The sequence below is a fragment of the Manacus vitellinus genome, unplaced genomic scaffold (genome assembly GCF_001715985.3).
Source record: "Manacus vitellinus isolate BGI_N305 unplaced genomic scaffold, ASM171598v3 scaffold_0_pilon, whole genome shotgun sequence".
Classification (NCBI taxonomy): Eukaryota; Metazoa; Chordata; class Aves; order Passeriformes; family Pipridae; genus Manacus; species Manacus vitellinus.
The window spans coordinates 33076888-33098122 of NW_021938789.1; the positions used below are offsets into that span (position 1 = coordinate 33076888).

The 21235-nt window shown below is 37.0% G+C and overlaps 1 protein-coding gene across 5 annotated transcripts in view; it reads right to left on the reverse strand.

The window, feature by feature from the left end:
• The window catches only part of PALLD (palladin, cytoskeletal associated protein), a 203007-nt gene that overhangs the window by 120473 nt on the left and 61299 nt on the right, over positions 1-21235 (reverse strand). For 4 of the 5 annotated variants that reach the window (XM_029960252.1, XM_029960250.1, XM_029960255.1 and 1 more), the window contains 6 exons: positions 9016-9194; positions 7357-7423; positions 6697-6802; positions 5699-5773; positions 2950-3091; positions 1366-1389 (listed from right to left, as the gene is read on the reverse strand). In XM_029960252.1, the coding sequence (XP_029816112.1) occupies positions 1366-1389; positions 2950-3091; positions 5699-5773; positions 6697-6802; positions 7357-7423; positions 9016-9194 (593 nt within the window). The remainder of the gene's footprint in view (positions 1-1365; positions 1390-2949; positions 3092-5698; positions 5774-6696; positions 6803-7356; positions 7424-9015; positions 9195-21235) is intronic. The other variant, XM_029960254.1, reaches the window with a different exon arrangement.

Below are 21235 nucleotides of genomic sequence, written 5' to 3' on the forward strand. Positions count from 1 at the left end.
TATGCTAGTAAATTTATACTTAGAAATTTTTGTGTAAATTTTCAGTCCTTTCAGATATTATCTATCATGTTAAAGGATGAAGTGAATGCCGTTCAAGTGATTTTGTAGAAAAAAAACTCCTAGTAAGAGTGAGTTAGATATACTAGTGTTTTCCAACACTCTTCTTTCCTTCACATGGCTCATATTTCAAACTTCCATAAATGAAATCATTCAGTCACATGAACTCAGGGCATCAGGTATTACTTGAGCTGATGATGTTGCACACCATGACTACAGTATTAACAGTTAGGATAGAGCATGCATGTGTGTAATGTATATGTATTAATGGATATGAAGTAAAATAGGTATATAACAATTCTGTGAAGCAGGAAAATGAGTGAATAACTGACAAAGAAAAGAAACTTTTCCCCTCTTTCCCTCATCTTGTTTCCATGAAAACTAAAGGAAAGCTGCATTTTTCTTAGATTTAACCCTTCACTGCTTTTTCCTAGTCTATATACTCAGTCACAGTGCTACTTTACAAACATAATTCAGCTGCTAAGTCTGTCCTGCCTGCTGATATGACTCTTCAGAGTTTAGAACATCTCCCCATTGCTAAAATCCTTCTGTTCAGAGACACTCTTTGGAAATACCCAGATCCTAGATAGAAAACTTTTCTGTTTTTTTCAGCTTCATAGTCAAAACTCTCTCCAAATTCAAGAGTATTCAAGCACAACTGGCCAGCCTCTTAAAGCAAGGTTCAGATCATATCACTGTCTTCTCTTTTACATGTTGTTTGGCTTAGAAACATTAAATAAAAAGCATTGAAACATTGTCAGTCTTTTAGTATTCACTTACTAATCAAGAAATTACCACAGCATATAATGATATATAATGGGAAAATGAAGCAGAGAACAACTGTATCTGGAAGTATAATTTTTACTTGCTTTAGGACTTTTATCATGTGAAGAGGCTAGAAAAATTCAATGTTGAGTTGTTTTTTTTTTTAGGATCAGATTTTACTTGCATTTAAGACACTTCACATCTGTCAATAAATTCTTATGAGTATAATTTGGGTAATGGAATTTTGTGGGACTCATTCTTTTTCCTCAGTACATGCAAAATGCTTATTTTCTGAGAAAGAAATTTGCTTCAAAATTTAAGCTGCGAGACTCTCCTTACTGGTCTAAATGGAATTTACTGTTTAACTAATAAAGGAATTGATGTAAAGGACAGAGTACAGTATGGAAGGTGTGATAAAGTAGCATTGTCTTCAAGGGGGTTTCATTTTACCAATGTTCAGCAAAAACACTTTTCTATTTATGGCTTCAGTACAAACTCAAAGAGTTAGTGAATAAAGACATTATTTTTTCATATGATTCTTACCAGGTTCAGTTGCAGATCGTGGCTCTGTGTATCCCATCATAGGGAGGGGAGACAAACAAGATTAGAGATTACATCAATAAACATCAGTATATTAGAGATTACATCAATAAACATCAGTATACTGAACATATTATACCAAAATACTGTAAATAAGTACATAACTGTGCAGACATGTTATGAAATCAAGATTTAAATTGTCTGTCAATACAGTAGTTCAATTATTACCTGTAGCCATTAGCACCGAAACGGGAAGAAGAAAGGACTCTATCCAAAACCGAATACTGAAAGACTAATTATCTTTCTCCACCTTGTATCAAAGATAACCACTTCCAATTATTTCCTGTGCTGGTTTTGGCTGAGTTCAGTCATGTCAGATGTGCTAGAACTTCAGTATGAACTGGAGTCAAAGGCATACAAGTGGTATGCCAAAATTGGTATTACTAATGTGTTTTTCTCAATCCCTTTGGCAGCAGAGTGCAGGCCAAGTTGCTTTCACTTGGAGGGGTGTCCAGTACACCTGGAATTGACTGCCCAGGGGTGAAAACAGTCAGAACCTCTTGTTGCTAGCCAGGCTAGGAATAAGGGGAGGAGTTAATTGCAGTGTTAAGCCCAGTGGTCTGGTCCAATGGGACCAAGGGTGAAGACTGTAATGGAAATAGCTTTAAATTGTTGTAACCTGTGGTTTGAGATGCATGGTATAGGAATTACTGTACCAGGAACCACATGAACCAATGGAGTAGAATGCCTCACAAGAAGCAGTGGCAAGGGCAGCAGGGACCTGACCTGGGCTGGCTTTGGTGCCCGTTAACCCCATGTAAACACCACCTGTCCTGTTCTGAGGGATCACTACGACAGATGGAGCCCAAAGCCATGGACTAAATGAACTCGATGTACATTTTGTGAAATCTTATAGGGGTGATACACAGCCTATGGGAATGGTATCTGTGTATTACATCAAAGGATGGGAAGTGGGGTGGTGATTAGTGAGGATCTACTGGGTAGTGTGGGATCTGGCCATGATGCAAATGGTATGGAGTAAGCGGTGAAGAATGTGCTGGTTTCGACTGGGATAGAGTTAATTTTCTTCACAGTAGTTGTGTGGGGCCATATTTTGGATCTGTGCTTAAAATAGCATTGTTGATAGAGAGATGTTTTTGTTATAAAGGCCTTTTCTGCTACTTGTACCTCCCCAGTAGTGAGGAAGCTGGGGATGAACAAGAAGTTTGGAGGGGTCAGAACCAGGACAAAGACCTGCACCGATGAAAGGTATATTCCATACCGTATGGCATCATGCTCATCATATAGAACTGGGTGAAGAAGTAGGAAGGGGGAACATTTGTAGTTAGGGCATTTGTCTTCCCAAGTAACTGTTACACATGATAGAACCTTTCTTTCCTGATGATGGCTGAACACCTGCCTGCCCGTGGGAAGGGGTGAACAGATTTCTTGTTTTGCTTTGCTTGTGCAGCTTTTGCTTTCCCCATTAAACTGTCTTTATCGTAACCTCTGTATTTTCTCACTTTTACTTTTCCAACTCACTGGTACTCAGATGCTCACTGAAGTTAAAAAATGACATTGCCTTACTTTTTTGGAGAATTCTGAAGTCTGGAGAATCTTGAATTTCAACACCCTGTCGAAACCACTTAACATGAATGGGAGGGAGTCCTCTGACTCTGCATTCCAATACTACAACTCGTCCCTCAGTTGCTGTGGAGTTTTGTAGCTCCTGAAATATAACAATCACAATTGAAATGAACAAGGAGCATTTTACATTATTAAAACCAGTCTTCTATTACCTTTTTAATTCAGCTTTATTTTATTGTGTCATTACATTTTTGCAATAAACATTTTCTTTCATTCTGATTAAATTTAATATATCATCTATATTGTTAAAATTATTGAATAGGTTATTTTGAAATGCATTTTTAATAAGACCAAAAATGGAACAGCCGTAGAAGTATTTAATTCCTCAATTTATCAAAAGCAGATCATTGCAGTTTGAACTTTCAATTTTTATTCTTCTTCCAAAAAGTGAAATAAAATTTCTAGAACTAACTACACATTGACTGACTTGATCTTGAGAGAGTAGCTGTGCTGCTTTCAGGTCCCATTCTAGGAGGTGGAGTTGCTTTTCCTCTGAACCATAAATAACAAACCAAGAAAAATTAGATTATATGATTAGGATATATTAACTAGTGTATGGATAGTTCTGAGACAGTATTCTGGCTGTAATGAATTCTTACACACATCTGAAAAATTTCAGGAAAAATCTAAATCTTTAAAGAAGAACTGAAGTGAGAGAGGAGAAACACAGTATTTTAAGTAACAGAGTTGACAGGTGATAGCCACTGATTTTACCTTTGTTCTTTATCTTAAGATTATAAATCAAAGGGTCTAGTGGGTGTCTCATTTTCTTTCCAATTAATTAACAAAGTTTTTGATACAGCAAAGCACTTGAAGTTAGGAGTGTATGCTCAGAGTTATCCATAATTACTATTCATAGATCTCTGGTTAATCAAATACATAAGAATTTTGTTACAGGGAAACCTAAAAATCTTTGGGCTGTTCCAAAAAGTTTGTATAGAAAGAAATTTATATCAGGAGGCTGGATTAAGTATACATTTTGTTGTTCATATATGATTAATTTCTTCTGGCAATAAAGTTGTTTTGGTTTGGTATGTCTCTGTTGGCTTAAGCCAGTTAATAATGGATTTCAGGGATAAGAGATATGAAGATTAGGAAGAAAGAGCAGAATTTTGATTGCTTTGGTAATTTCTGGACGAGGGATAGATTTCTCCTGTTTTCCTTACTTAGAGGTTGCCTCCTGACCTTGTACTAATACATTCTCTGTCTTGCACCTCCACTATTCACTTTCCTGTGATACCTGCAGTATGGGTGGAGAATTATAAGGGACAGAATCAGGCCTTTCTTGACATGAGAAAGAAATATGATAGAGCCAAGCTAGACAGTTGTGGAGAGCTGGGCTTACTCTTGCTTGCTCTTACTCTTGTCACTAGAAAAAACTATTTACTATTCCATATTAGTTTTTTAAAAAATGTTTCCTGAAGTAATAACCAGAAATAGTTTCTATTTTTCATTTTGACTTCAACAAATAGTGATTAAATAATAAGTACTACTATTGAAATGATGGTTTGAGGCACAATGAAATAATATTTTCAATTGAAGTTGTACTTGATAGATTAGGGAAAAATGTGCCATTCTTCTTTTTACTGGTACTTAATTCCCAGTTCCTAAGTTTTATGTGCGAAGATAAATATTGACTTAAATAATTATCTAAGAAATGCTGAATAAAAATTTTCGTTCTAAAAAGTCCACATATCAGAAATAGTGGGACCAGCAGAACTAAGAAAATGATTGGCCCCTTTATTCAGCACCAGTGAGGCTGTACTTTGAATCCTGTGTTCAGTTTTGGGCCTCTCACTGCAAGAAAAACATTGATATGATGGATTGCGTCCAAAGAAGAGCAATGAAGCTGGTGAAGGGTTCAGAGCACAAATCCTATGAGTAGCAGCTGAGGGAGCTGGGGTTGTTTAGCCAGGAGAAAAAGAGACTTGAGGGAATCTTATTGAGGTGGGGGTCGGCCTCTTCTCCTAAGTAACAAACAATAGAGAAAGAGGAAATGTCCTCAAACTGTGCCAGGGGAGGTTTAGACTGGATATTGGGAAAGAAAAAGCTGCCAAGCTCTGGATCAGGCTGCCCAGGGAAGTGGTTGAGTTGCCACCCCTGGAGGTATTTAAAAGACTGTAGATATGAGTGAGATGGTTTAGTGGTGGGATTGGCAGTGCTAGGTTAATGGTTGGACTTGGTGATCTTAAAGGTATTTTTCAACCTAAGCGATTCTATGATTCTTACCTCACATTTTACAAGTCACCCCAGTGAAGTACTGCTTTTTTATCTAACATACCTGCATGGATTTTTTTCCTAAAACAAAGTTAAAAAGCCTGCTTTATTTGTTCTTGTCTGTAGATAAATTATTGTGAATGAGGCTTTATCATGACTATGATATGTAATTTGTGCCTACCTTGCTATATTTTACAAAGATTTGTCAATGGAGAACAGTCATGGGCATAAGACAAACACACACAGAATATTCATGTAATTCCGCCAGTGATTTTAACAGGGTAGAATGCATAAGAACTTCATTGTTGCAGTGGAGAAGCATTTTCTTAGGAAGTCATTAATACTGAAAAGGATAATGAAAACTGTAAAATTTTTAACATTATCAAATCTTCCTACATTAGGATATATAATGTTGATATTTCCTTCTGGCCTACAGAAATATGATTCAAAAATCATGATGGATAAAATGTACCTTTGTAAAGATAGGTGCAGAATAGATAGGCTTGGGTCCCTCCAGATGGTGCAGGTATGACGTAGGGCTTTGAACCTGAAAAGCAATGCAACAATGCTATAAAATGGAAAGAATACTAGTTTCAGTGATATGGCCTGCATATATCTATGCAATAATGCAAACTCTCACATGTGCAGTCTTACTATGGTGCTCTCTTTCTACCACAATACTTGAGTGACATCACTATTTCACATCTGTTATATTTCTGAAATAAAAATGCAAGCTTTGAAGGTTTCTATACTTCTTTGCCTAGAAGTATTTTGAGAATCTGACTTCTATTAATATCATGAAAGTATATCCTCTGCACTGAAGCATTTTTGCCTCTCCTGTTACTACATGCCTTGACTGATGTGATAAATAAATCCAGGTACCCAAAAACTTATCAAGCTCAGTCTAAGGAAGGGAAAAGAATTTACCATATAAAGACTGATAGAGATTTTTATTTTATTTGTATTTTATGATTTATATAAAAACTCTTAAGTCAGTCAGAGTGGCATTAAAGACAGAACAAATGAATGAACACTGGTTTTCTACATTTAGCTTCTAGAGAGTAAAATTTATTTTCTCCAGGAGGCCCGGAGAAATGACAGCAATATTAAATGTAATAACAAAATTTAAAACTTTTGCTAAAAAGTGTTGCAGGCATTAGTTTGTATTACATTCTTTTGGGACTGGAACTATTAAGTGATAAATTCTGTAATTTTCATCATCACCAGATCTGTCTGATAGTCATATACTGTGTCGATACACACTGTATAAGAATCCATACGTATATTTAGTTTCATGTCTCATTCTCTGGATATATACTTAATTTTTTAAAATCACCACTCTTAATATAGTAATGTAGGTTTATATTTCAACAATATAATTCCTCAAAATGACGGTTTTTCAGGAGTTACAGATTTTGAAAGAAAATTTGAAATACTTTTATTAATTTAAAAATTTGTGTCGAAAAATACCTGTTGACTGGGCATAGAGATAGGTTGAATTACAGCTGTGGTCACTCCAGATTTTGGTGTAGAAGATCCTATTGTTAAGGAAACAGAGGTGGTTTTCTTTTGGGCCCTGAAAAATAGAGAACAGCAACCACTTTACAAGATATGAAATGAGAATGTGTTAGTTTGTGACCCATAAGCCACCTTATTTTTAATACATATTTAAATATGTCAGTATCAACTGAAAGATTAACATTGGAGGAAGCTTGAGTAGAACACAATCTTTGGCTAATCTACACTTTCACATACAATAAAAAGTACTGATTTAAGATACTAACTAAAATGTATTTTATTTCTTTAATTGTAGTCCTCTACATATTTCTTTGGACGCACTGGATTGAGTGATTACTAATGAAGACTTGGTTAACTTCAAGGTACTTCTGGATATGAAAAGTTGCTATCAACAAAATTGTTGTCAGGGTAAGGCCAGACTTCTCTGACAGGACAAGTACATTAATACAATCTACAATTAAAATGCTATACATTTAAATCACATGAGAAAAGTAGAAAAGACAATAAACAAATGTCCCCCAAATGTTTATTCAGATCTTGAACTACTAAAGATTTTCCAGTGTCCCTTATTGAGACCATTTGCACAATATTGGTACTACTTTGCACACTTACTGTGGCATAGCTCCAGATTTTGATTTGAAAATTAAACTTTCACCCTCTGAATCTGTAGAACTGGCGCCTGGAAAAGAAAGTGTTTTCAATAATCTCATATCCTTCTACTGATTTATTTAATTTTCAAATTCCAAAGAAAAAGCTTTGACACCTTTGTATTTCCTTCAAGAATTGAGAACTCTCTGTAATAAATTATTGCAAGTTTTTTATCTGATAAAAATTGTAACTATGCACTTCAGACTGTTACAGAAATTATAACCATGCCAATTTAATTGCAAATTGCTTTCCCTAGACTCCTAGCCATCTTCCTTCACATTGAAGCAAATAAGTGCAAAGAAGAAAAGAAAATGCTGACTACTACTGCTCTACTGGAAATGTATAATTTTATTTACTTAAATTTTAAAACTTGAAGCTTAAGCAAACATATGGCTTTCACACAGATAACAAATCTTAAACCTTAAGTAAGAGCAACTCAGTATACCAAGACATTTTCAGACTAGACTTGCTGCCCATGATCTCCACATTCCAGACTATTTATATTAACCTACACATAACATTTATGTACTGCTATTTCTTGCCAGTGGAAGTCTTGATATATGTTTGTCAGTGTCCCGAACTCACTTAAAGAAAAAAATATGAAAGCATTTATTCCCTTTGTCTTAATTTTTCCTAACAACAGATACTTCACACAGTTATTCTAGACATTTGTACATATCATTCCTCAAAGAATTTGTGTGTATTTGTGGATAGCTGTATTTGTAATACAAATCATAAGCAATTCATAATCAACATGCATAGTATAGCATAGACTGATTCCAATGAAAAAAAGCTTGGACTGAGATATTCAAGTACACTATTTATTTTCAAAATTTATACTACAAAAAAATCAAAGCAACAAGTTGCACAGAAAAGGTAAGAAGAGAGAACCAAATGTCAAATCATCAAAGTGGGTCTACATGAAGGTGTTTCTTAAGAACAGAGAATAACCAGGTCTTATGTGGCTGGGCCTGTTATACAAAAGAAAGTGTGATGCATCAGTGTCATTGAGACTATTAATGTACAAAGCAATACCTGTGTGGCAATCTATTTTCCTTAAAGATCATAGGGGAGGAGCCTAATGACTTGTATAATTCTCTCTAAGTAACATGTTGTAAAACTTCAGCATAGCACTTCCATATAGCAAGACTGTCAGATGTCAAAAATCTAATCATTTTATTCACAGTGTCTCTCTACCTAGCTGTTTTGGTTTTTACTGTTGCTTCTGTCATTATAACTTCACATAGCATTATATGTTTGTACTACCCTCAAGGATTTCTGAAATCATGCTTACTTCTGTAAAGAAAACTCTTCCTAGAATCTGTAAGATTCAGAAAAGGCTAACCATATGCCAAAGACCCTGTTAGTTCCTTCCTTCCCATTCTTTATTTCATTTCTACCCTAAATAAATAACAATCTATCCATTGATTACTGAGACATTCTTTGAAATACCTGAATTAATATGAAGTGACATTCAAAACGTGTTGTGTTAAGGGAAAGCAGAGGAATACCATAAAACTACCACCATAGCAAATGTCATCTTAACATATAGAACCAAAAGTAAACTTCAGCTTAGTTATCTTTTTCTGTATGCATCAAGTATCTTATTATTTTACCTCTTACCTTCAATGAATATTTCAGCTGATGTACTATCTGAACCAATGGAATTTGAAGCCAGACAAGTATAGCGACCAGTGTCGTCTTCAAAGGCTTCTGCTATAATTAGGGAATGGAGTCCTCCACTTTCGGAACGGATCTGAATGTCAGGGGAATTCTGCAGTTCCTTTCCTTCACAGAACCATCTGCAGCCCACACACATTTAGAAAGACAAAGAAAAAAGAATATAAAGGATTGGTTCAGGCTCATCGCACACAAGCAGACATTACACTCTGCTGCAAAAATCTAAATTGCTACTGAAATCAGCACGTGGTGCTCTGAAGTGTTTAAAGGCATTCACAAAGAAACAACTTGTTGGAATAAACTTTATTTAAAAGGTAGTGAACCATTTCTGGATGCTAAGAAAATTGTACACATCTACATTTAAAAATTATTCTCTGTCCTGGTTTTGGTAGAATTAAGGTTTACTGCGTATCTCATGTATTGGCTTGCTTTGACTACAATCTTATCCATTTCAGTATAACTTGTCACTTCCACCTAAGTAATACTCACTGATTCTCTACACAGAATATTTGAATTTGTAATCAGTGACACAGGGTCTAGTTGGAGGTCTGTCACTAGCGGTGTCCCACAAGGATTGATATTGGGCCCAGTATTGTTTAACTTATTAATCAATGACTTGGATGAAGGGGAAGATGCTTCCTCAGCACTATTGACAGAAAGCTGGGAGTAGCCGATACCCCAGAGGGCTGTGCAGCCCCTCAGAGGGACTCTGTCACGTTGGAGAGATGGGCAGACAACTGTCTGAAATTCAACAAAGGCAAATGCAGGGCCCTGCACCTGGGAAGAAATAATCCCAGGCACCAGTACAGGCCTAGGGCTGATCTGGAGAGCGGCGCTGTGGAGAAGAACCTTGGGGTCCTAGTGGACAACAAGCTGCCCATGAGGCAGCAGTGTGCCCTTGTGGCCAAGAAGGGCAATGGTATCCTGAGATGCATTACCAAGAGCATTGCTAGCAGTAATTGGAGGTGATCCTGCCCCTCTACTTAGCCCTGATGAGGTCATATCTGGAGTGCTTTGTCCAGTTCTGGGCTCCTCAGTACAAGAGAGACATGGAGTTCATGGAGCAGGTACACAGGAGGGTGACAAAGATGATTAAGGGACCAGAGCATCTCTCTTATGAGGAAAGCCTGCTCAGCCTTGAGAAGAGACAACTGAGAGGGGACCTCATCAATGTCCATCAGTATCTGAAGGGAGAATGCCAAGAGGACCAGGCTCTTCTTGGTGTGCCAAGCAGTAGGACAAGAGGCAATGGGCAGAAACTGATATACAGGAAGTTCCACCTGAACATGAGGAAGAACTTCTTTACTGTGCAGTGACCGGGCACTGGAACAGATTGCGAGAGAGGTTGTGGAATTTCGCTCACTGGAAATATTCAAGAACCATCTGAACACAATCCTGCTCAATGTGCTCTAGGATGACCCTGCTTGAAGGAGGTTGGACCAGATGACCCACTGTGGTCCCTTCAAACCTTATCCATTCTGTGATTCTGTGATTTTTGTCTATCATGTCCAGTCAACCTAATATAATCCCATGGTACAGATTCCATATCGGTAAACTTTCAATAAGTTTACTCTTGCGTTAGATCAGGAACATAAACTGGTTTTCTAGCTCTGGATTTTTATGTATGTAATACGTCTCCCACTACAAAAAAAGTATGCCCCCACAAAAGCACTGGGTTTAGGTACAGGCAAAACAGTCACTTATCTGAGGTGACTTATTACTAGGTCAAAGTATGGTATAAATTTGTTTACATCAGGTCAATCAAGCATTTTCCAGTGTAGGCTGTCTAAAGAGCTAGTTTATGCTCTCAGCCTACGTTGCTGCCATGAAAGTACCAATTCCCACCTTTTTTCTATTTGATTCCATCATATCAGTTAGTCCTATTCCCTCAAGCAACACCCTGATTAATCTGTATCTCTGGCAGCCCAGCAAGTGGGAGAAATGGATAATTCTTGGTTTACAGGGTCTGTCATACATTTTTGCAAGGGGAGGTACACTGGCAAATCTAAAGGAAAGTCATTAGTGAGCAACCTTCCTTCTGTTTTCAAGTTGTCCCTATGTCCTGAAAATAAATTTTGCCAAGTCTTGCCAAGCCTGTTATTCCTGTTCCAGTCCTGCAAAACCACTCTGATCTGTACCACTCTTTCTTCCCTTCTTCTTATCCCATAATCCTAATCTGTGCTTTTCCATGTCCTCCCTCTGCTCTCCTTTCTCTCTTCTTCCTCTGCCACCGCAGTATTCAAATCTTGTTCTGGTGAGGATAAAGACAAAATAATAATTCTTGACAGTAAGCTTCAAAAATGGTCTTTTATTCTCTTCCCCCTGTACACTTTTAGTTTTCTACTGTAGTCTGTGTTTTTTTAAAATTAATAAATATAACCTCAGAAATTTATGGGGAGTAGGTTCTAAGTAGAAGATGACAGAATTTTTAAAAGTAATTTTTAAAGACATAACATTTTCCACTAAATTCTGGTATTTTTCTTTTAATTTGTACTAGTTTATGAGAGAATTTTTGCAGTCACATCCCAGTAATATTTCAGAATTAAATTTTTTTTCCTCCCTATCACACAACTTTACCCCAAGAAAACAAAATAACCCCAAGGAGTTAGAGGACCCTTCCTGTATTTAGGGAAAGCATGAAACACTACAGGATGACAGATGCTACAAAACAATGATCAGTGAGGAGTCTTTAGAAAACTGCCTCACTTGTATTGCTCTTTTTTTAAATTACTAAACTTCATGTAATTAACGCAAATAAAAATATGTTTTAAAACCTTCTTCTGAAAATACTAGATTGTAAAACGTGAAATGTCATACTTATTTCAGAATGCAGAGTTAATAAATCTAACAGGTTTACACATAACACAATTCCCCTTAATGGCATAATTGCAGGCAAGCTCTCTGTGCTTATGAACAATAGATCTTTTGTTCCTGAAGGCAAAAAAAAAAGTTGATAGTGGCATTAAAACCATATGTAATTGTCTTCTGTAATTAAAAGACTAACAAGTTCTTTTTCTGTCTTCTGTTGCCTACACAGTGCACACAGATAGTATCATTTTTGGAAAGAATTAACAAACTTCCATTTGTTTACTCAGTAGACCCCTTTGGCCTACTTTTACAACTATTTGCCTTGGAGACAAATCTATTCTGTCAGCTCTACTGCCAAAATTAACATTTCTCTTTCCCCTCTTCCCCTCCTTTCCTCTCTTGTCACAAATCGTCCCTTCTCCCAGTGTGAGGACCTCTGCTACTATTTCTGATTATTAGACCTTCAGAGTCCTAACCTCTGTGCAGCCTTTCCTAAGTTACATTTTAAACAATATGCACAAGAGAGAGGTTAATTCAATTTCTAGACAATCACAGACAAGACCCTGTAATATGAGGCCCTACATAACCCTTAGTTCTATTTTTCTTTCCTTTCCAGAAACATCCTGCAAAGGAAAACCTCTCCTCCAAGCCTAATTATTTTCTCAGACAGATCCCGTTATAGTTTCATGCAAATTGTATGGCTTTCTACTGTCTCCCAAATTCCACATTCACAAAATATATAAGAAACTGTCATAAGTGTAAGAACCTAAAATAAAAAAATCCATTTATGTTTTTTTGTCAGATAACATTTAATAAGCAAACTGTTTTCTTAGGAGAACAATTTCTACATTGTCCCCTGGTTCATGCATATACACAGCTAGTCTCAAGTAGTGGGAGCTATTCCTCAGCACTGGCTGGGACGAAGACTTGTTGCATCACATCAATGACATACCACTGAAAACGAGTCCTGACCTGCTACATCAGACACTGTCTGCCACAGACAAAAGCACATAGGTAAGCAATTCAATACCAAATTACCTCAGCTATCATTAAGGTGATGTTTGATACATGGGAAACACACCTGGTGTGGGACTGCACTGTTTATTGTGGAAAGAAGAATTCATCTTCACAATTGGCAAGAACACAGTTATTTGAAATGACAAACACTAGAATAGACATATGTTCTTTTTCCGATTCCAACTCTATTTTTTTTTCTATCTACATGTTGATAAAAGAGGAGGATTACTTCTCATGAATTTCTTTTGGTGATTACATGAAAATTAACTGAAAAAGAAAACACTCAGTTGAAATACTTATCTGGCAATAACTTGCCAGTTGCCAGTCAGTTCAAGAGAGTTGTGAATTTAAAAAAAGGGTCAGTGAATAAAAATAAGTGAAGTATTTTTTTCCCCCAAACACAGACTGAATTTTAGTTTTTCATCTTTTTTTTATATATATATATACATTTTTGCTCTCTATCATAAAGCACAAACCTCTATAGGATCTGATCAGCCTTACTGCCATTACACTTGGAATAATCATGGTAAGAGAATTTTCTGTTCTCAAGGACTGAAAAAGATTCAAAGATAAATCTTTGAAGTATTCCCCCTCTCTGTGGAGGGATTACTAAAGCAGGAAACACATCACTATCAAAGGGAAACAGGGCCAAAGAAACCAGGAGAACTCATGACTAGACACAGAAAAATAGCCACAAAGCAAGTCTTGCAAGAAAATTCCAGTTTTATGCTGACTAGGGCAACATTAACTTACGTCCAGGTTATTCTAGCCTACTGATCCTCTTGGGAATAAGAAGATTACTTCCTAGCTGTGAGATGGCAACAATGCTTCTGGAGAGTTAAAATACCCCAAATGAAACCAAATCCAACCCAAATCAATCCAAAAGACACTGAAAGTAACACAGAGGAACAGACACACTGCAGACAATTTGAGAAAAACAAAATTCCTTGAATAGAGAACATTGTTTTAAAAAGACACTTGTTTCACAAATTCTGGATACCAAGAACAAAAAATTACCAGTTCATTTCACTATCCCTTTGTTGTAGGTTGCATAAGGTGTGCAAATAAAAGCAAAACAGGCTGAGACACCAACAATAGGGTTTGCATATGTGTGTTCATATGCAAAAAGACTTCCAGCTTGCACCTTAGGTCCATTCCTGCAGGCCATGCTAGCATTCATGCAAATTTGTAGAGAACTGTCCCCTTGAAAGAGAACAGAAACTGTAAGATGACAGATAATGACTGACCAAAAAACCCACCCCCAAAATCTAATAAAAGGAGCATAGATTTTATGTAACTGGAATTAATTTTATCAGTCATTATGTATTTTGCCAAATTTCAAATTACACTTAATTTTTCTGCTCTTTCCTACTGTCTTCTTCATTATCTTTCCACCATTTCTGCTCTTGCCTGCATTTCCACTGTACCACTATTTGCCTTGCTTTTTCTACACCTGTGCTTAGTTTTCACCTACATTGTCTCTCCCATATGTTAAAATGATAGCAACTAAATATTTAATGCAGACACTGAAACACAATCACTAGACTGGAAAGTCAATAGTAAAGGGTCGAATCAGAGATATTTTGGTAGCAGGGGAACAATGATTAAGATACTAATTTTTCACTCTTCAAACCTTTGCTTTTCCACTGGCTACATGATGGCAAAGCTAGAACAGATTTATTAACAGAAAAGGACAGTCAGATACCAGGTGAGTAGCAGTTCATGCACAGTGGCATCAAGTAGCAATTCACACAATATACCTTTCTTTTTCACTCTTCTTTTCTTTTTCATTCTTCTTTTCTTTATGCCCTCACAATCCTCCATGCATGGAAGTACATAGAAGCACATGTGTCTGGGATTTTAATGACTCTGAACAAAATATAAACAGAGTTGAACAGTACACTGACTAAGTAAACACCAGGGTCTTAAGAAAAACAGTTCGAGGTTCTCTCTAACTCATAATCCTGCTGGAACTTCTGTTTTTTGAGAGTCACTAAGGAATAGAGAGGTTTTCCTCTCCGCACACTCTTAAAAGTTAATTTAAAATGGCAGCTGAAGTGAAACTTTAAGATATAGCCTTAGGGAGAAATTATAATAGGGAAGGAACTCTGACCACCACAAAAAGTGCAGAGAGATAAGCTGTAAATTAAAAAGTAATTTTATCCTTAGTGGTGTTAAGTATGTGCAGCAAGAAAAGTCAAAATGAAATACTCTGACATTCTTATACTGGTAGAGTCAGCATTTCCATCACAATACTGTGTAACTTCCATTTTGTTTTTTCTCCTAAGTAGTCCAACACTTCCAGACTGAAAAAAAAAATTACTACTTAAAGAACTTGATTTTTAAAAGGAATCAGCTTCGTCATATGAGTTTTAGAGTACACTGCAATAATCAGATGATTCAGATGCTTATGCTCTTTACACATTGCTCAGTTTTTGTGCAATATACAATTTCATTAGTTGTATAGGTAACTCATAATGAGGTTACCAATAACATACACACTTCAAATATTTATATTTTGTAATCTTAAAAAAAAGAAAAAGAATATCTGAATACAGATGCTGGTGTTTTGCCTACACTGTTAGTTAAGCAATTAATAAAAGGTTCTATACACTGAAAACCACAGAAGTCAATTTTATAACTAAAAGTGTGTTATATTATAAACAATGTATATTATATATTCAGAATTTAATTGATTCTTCAGATGTCACACAGTCTTCCTCTAGCTCTCACAAATTTCAATGAGGACCTCACAATCAGCTGACTAAATTGCATGATCATGTGCTTGGAAACCAAACTGCTCTCTTAAATTGCAAAAAAAAGGCAAGAGAATACCAAAATGGCTGTATTTTCAAGACATATATCAACACTTCAGCCTGCCATTTCCTACAATTTAACTCTGCTTCTTCTGAAGTGAAGGTTTCCATCACGTTTTGTGCAAGGATGCAAAGTAGAGGGGGTACAGAAGTAACAGATGTAACCAGCTTCCACTAACAGTGAGCAAGAGCCTCTGTCACTGCAAGCTGCAGTAAGTCCAAAGATGGGGTTTTTTTAGCTTATTCCTGTAATTTAGGAAAACGTCTTGCCTACATTCCTGAGTAAGTTTTCCAAGTCTCTTTGTTCCTGCGGAACAAGGATTCTACTCTTTTTCAGCATTTTAGCTGGGGAAATAAACTGCAAGTTAGCTTGACATTTTGATAGCTCCAGACAAGATGCTGAGTTACAGCCTGTACCTCATGTCATTCTCTCTGGGTATTCTCTCTGCAGTGCTCCACGGATTTACATAGATGTTTACAGTTAATTACAAAAGAAAAACAGCATTGTCAGATTTGATTAAAACTAATTGTTCTGTCTTAGAATCACAGGATTAGTTTAGAAGGTCTTAATTTTTTTTTAAAGATTGTATCTTGTCCTTAACTTTGCAACTGTTGGCCTCACTTTATAACTTATAGAGTAGAAGCTTTAAAAAATATTTTTGATGGAGGTTTTTAATGACCTGAATGATAAAGATATTAACACAAGAAAAAATGAAATCAATGTTAGAAAGTATGAAAATTGAACACAACACTGAGCAAAGCAAAGATTCATAGTTGCATAACTTGAAATATACCAAACTTTTTAGAGAACATTTCTTTTACTTCTTTAGATTAAGAGAATTTTAAATAATTTTCTCGACAGTTATGATTATGGGGCAGTGGTATAACACATGCCACTGATTTCAACTCTGTTATTGCTAAATTGTTCTTAGGTACAATAAGAATTTTTGATACAAAATGTATTTTTCTGAAGTTACTGAAAGTACTGAAATTTACTCCTACAAATTTACAAGAGGCAACCACCTCTTGGTGGTTTCCTAAGGTCCTTCTGCTTTACCTCAGCTTCTTGTTATAAGTTATTTTTAAAGGAACATCATTGTCAAAACTATTGTGAGCACTGTAAAATGAACTAATAGTGACTATATCTCTTGGTAATTCTCCATGGAATTAAATGTTCTGAAATACAAATTCTTGGGTTTTTCTTAATTATTTTTTTTAATTAGCTGACAGCTATGGTTAGATTTATACTTTTTTTTGAGAGAGAGTCTATCTTGGTGTAAGAGAAACATAAACAGCTATTTAAATAATTAAACTGATCTTTTTATTACATTTATCATAATTTGAATATGTACTATGAAAAATTAAAGAAAATTAGTTTATAAAGCAAACACATTCAAATTTAGTAAAATTTCGTTGCTATAAATTTCATGTCTCTGTGATAATCTCATATTCTGATAAAAGTCTGGAAGATATGCATGATAGGATGCAGTAATGAGATATCTGGATACAGAGGAAAAAATGGTGAGATTTAATGAATAAAACTGAATTACATTCCATGCCTATAATGAAGAAGGATTAGCTTTATATGCTAATCTTTTCTGCATATAAACCAGAGAAAATATATCATATAGAAAAAAGACACCTGCTGTATGACTTATTTGGATATGCTATCCAAAGTTACTGATTTGTGATAAATAAACATTTCTGTTATAACAAGCTGTGTAGGATGCTAATGTTCACTATTGTCTATTCACTTCTTGCAGGTGTAACTTTTATAAAACCGTTTTTTTAGAACACTGATTATAAGGAAAATACCCAAATATTTAACAGAAAAGCAATGAAAACCATCTAGCAGCTTTTTTGTTGATCTGCCCTCAAAATCTCATAGGTACATTTATGCCATACAGCAAAGGAACCAGGGAAGTGACTCTTCTTGTTGACAATACTGTGACGTTGGTGCAAATGATATTTCACAAATGCATCCCGTGGTATCCAAATGAGACACCACATTTCAGGTAATCCTGTTTCATCATGCAGATCAAAGACATCTGTAAAGCTGTATTTATTCAGAAAGAACAAGAAGGAGATCATATTTCATCAGCTGACCAAAAAGCGGTCAATCATGTAAATTCAGGTTTAAATGATTAACGGGTATAGCCAACAAATTCCCACACTTTCAGAGTTTTATACTTTCAAAGGATTGTCACAGAACTATGAAACACACTATAAAGAAGAATTCAGCTCTGAACACAAGAGAAAAAAACCAGCATCTGAAACACTCACTTTTTTGCATTTAACTAGCTACTACACAGGAGCTACTATAGTTTTACGCATGAAATGCCAGACACTGAGCAATAATTTCTTTCATTCTGACAGGTAATTAAATCCACTGGTTTTGTACAACTTTCTTCTTGGGCCTGGAACATCTTACCATGAATTCAAAGTGCGGTAGACATTGTCTGCATTTCAGATTGTTCCTCTAATTCATATGTCAGTAAGTCAAACAGACTCCTTCTACTTATGTCTGTAATTGTGCCAGCAAAAAAATTGATTTATCTGCTGTTTTGTTTCATGCAAAGATTATCATCTCTACACCAAAAAATCAGAATGTTACATTTCCAAAGTAGAGATGCTGCTCCCTATTTTTCACCCTGCAGCTAAAGGTACGCACGGAAATAAATACATACAAATTTTCTCTCCAAAATGAACCTGCAAGTTAATCCAGGAAATTCTGCCTATGTTCTATAAACATTGAGGATGCTCCTCAAATATTTTTTCAAACAAAGCTTTAGAAAGATATCCCACACACATTAAATAGTAGTCTTCAAATGCAACCAGCCCTGTATTAAGAGTACACCAGTGGTACATAAAGCATATGTCGTGGTTTGAATCTTGTTTTCCCCCAGAGGCTAAATTAAGTGGTAGACCCCAAGGGGTGGAAACCCCTGGAAGTTTTGAAGTTCTGCCCAATGGGCGCTCCTGCAGAAATGTAAACATATCACAAGCTCACCGGAAGAGATGAGTTGTGGTGTGGTTGTTGTAGGAGAGGTGGCCATGTTGTGAGCCACGAGGAAGGGGCTCTGAGCCCCTTGGGCCCTCTGGGCCCTCCCAGCCCCCAGCTGGGGGGACCTGCGGGGACCTGGAACAGCATAAAGCTGGGCTAGGTGCCTGTAGTTATGCCGGGAGATGTTTTCTCCATGGGCACAGAGCAGCAGCCGGCACTGACCAGAGAAACGGTGGCAGAGAGCCAGAGCAGATAACACCTGAACTGAAGGAGCAGCAGAAACAATATACAGCACCAGAGAAAGGACTCCTGGAAGGAGAGCCGGGAAAAAGAGAGCCAGCAGCCTGAGAGACAGAGTTCTGGGGGTAAGACTGTACCAGATCCCCTAAAACTCCCTTGAGACCCCTCTTGGAGAAGAGGGACATGGACTCCTATTGAGGAGAAGAGTTTTAGACATGCAGCACTGGAGAGAGAGAGGAGCTGAGAAGCTCAGAGCGTCCTGGAGTTGGACCGGGACAGCCAGAGGAATGCAGAGGGGGTGACCTTGGCTCCCCCCCCTTGCACTGCTGCCACGGTGGCAGCCTGAGAGCAGGGTACAGAGGCCCTGCAAGAGATACCAGACCGTCGCAAAGACCCCCCTGTGTCTTCATGATATGACGTGGTGATACGACCTTGTCTGGGGTTACGAAGCCCACGGAAGACCCCTCGGTTGGAGGCGATGGGGCTGAGAGAGGCTTGGATACCTCCCTCGTGAGTGCTGGCAGAAAGCCGGCTATCAGCTGCTGCATGTGAAGAAGACAGACAGACTGCTGCCTCAGAAGATGCTGCTGTTCAGAGACTGGAAGGGATCTGTCCTTCTTTCCCTCCTGGACTTTTATTTGGAGGAGAGAAGAGATCTGGTCCACTGTAAATACTATATGTCGTGGTAGAGATAGTTGTGATCATGTGTATAATGTGATATGGTATTTATTTGTACAGTCACTGTAATATATTCCCTTTCCCCCACTTTGAGTCTGGTGTGTTTTGTCTGGAGAAACCCATCTCACATTAGGTTGAGATGTGGGAGGGGGGGATGGAGCTAGGGATTGGCTTTTGGGACTATCTCAGACCATGACAGCATATGAGAACAGAGTCACAGTTTAATGCTTCAGAAAAACCACACATACAGTATTAGAGATAACATTCCTGGTTTCATACATATTGTTCTCAGTTTCAAAGCATGCTGGAAGAGCCAACTAGAGCAGCATACTATGCCTCACTCAATTTATTCCACCATTCCCTCCCCCATACATTTTCCCTGTTCTGTTAGGTTAGGAATACTCTTACACATATTTTCAGTAAGAACATTCACCACAATTTTCCACAGTGTCTAGTACATGGCACATCTTACCGAATACAAGCATTGGACCACCTGGTAGCAATGGTCTAGGCAGGATCTAATGGTTTAGAGCAACAGTTCTACTTATCTACACGGAATGTCAGCAACTGCACAATGAACGTTCTTGTGTCTGAGGTAGCTGAATAAAAATGTTTCTCTAAAGAAAGGCTCAATAAATAGGACTTTGAGCACTGAAACAGTAATTGAACATGAGATAATTAGGTATGTTTTATTACTGAGAAACAGGGTAAGAACTTTGTCCACTGTTACCCAGGAAAGGTAAGAGCCAGCTCAAAACTCAGCTTCCACTGCCTTAACTCTAAGGCCACCTTCCATATGCTGATCGGGTCTCTAGAATAAGAGCAGATTCTGACCCTGCGTTGCCAGATGTACTCTTAGTCACAAAATTATTTCTCAATATTTTTGAAAGCTAGCAGATTGGCGTGAAGATACTGATGTAAGTTATTATACAGCACTGCACAGAAACAAAGTACTGGAGTTTCATTCTTAGGAGTCTGTTTGCCTGTTGCAGAAGGATTTTATGTGGTCATCTTTCATTAAGTGTGAAGACAGTCATGCACCTAACGCAATAAATAACTGTAAATTTGTTCACTTAAATTGAAGATACCATTGCTTGGTTTATGCAGACTTATGCTTACATCAAATTACCACTTCCGATTTTTGATAGGAAATTAATAAGATCATGGAAGGGTAGGAAAAAAAAGAAAATTTAAAGGAGTGACGACGGCTACAGTAGGCTAAAAAAAATTAAGTATTTAATAATCACATGTGAAATGCTGAACATTTTTCAGACCCAAAGAACTGTTGAGGCTTGTAGGATTAACACGATTTCTTGTCTGGCTGAAGTGGAATGCATAGTGGCTTTAAGCGAAATGCCGCTCTTAGCTATCCCTTATACGTATACCCTCCTTTGACCAGAAATAGATTTTCAAATAGCATTCTGCCGTTATTTTGCCTACATGAGGAGGGGAACCCATTACAGAATGGCCAGACATAATCTTCCAGTGAAATAATATCTTGAACTTAGAAGAAAGGAGAGTAAAGAATTAAAAGTAAAGCAAAAGATGCAAAGTTATAAGGATAAAATTGCATTTATGCAATTTGAATTTTACATATAAG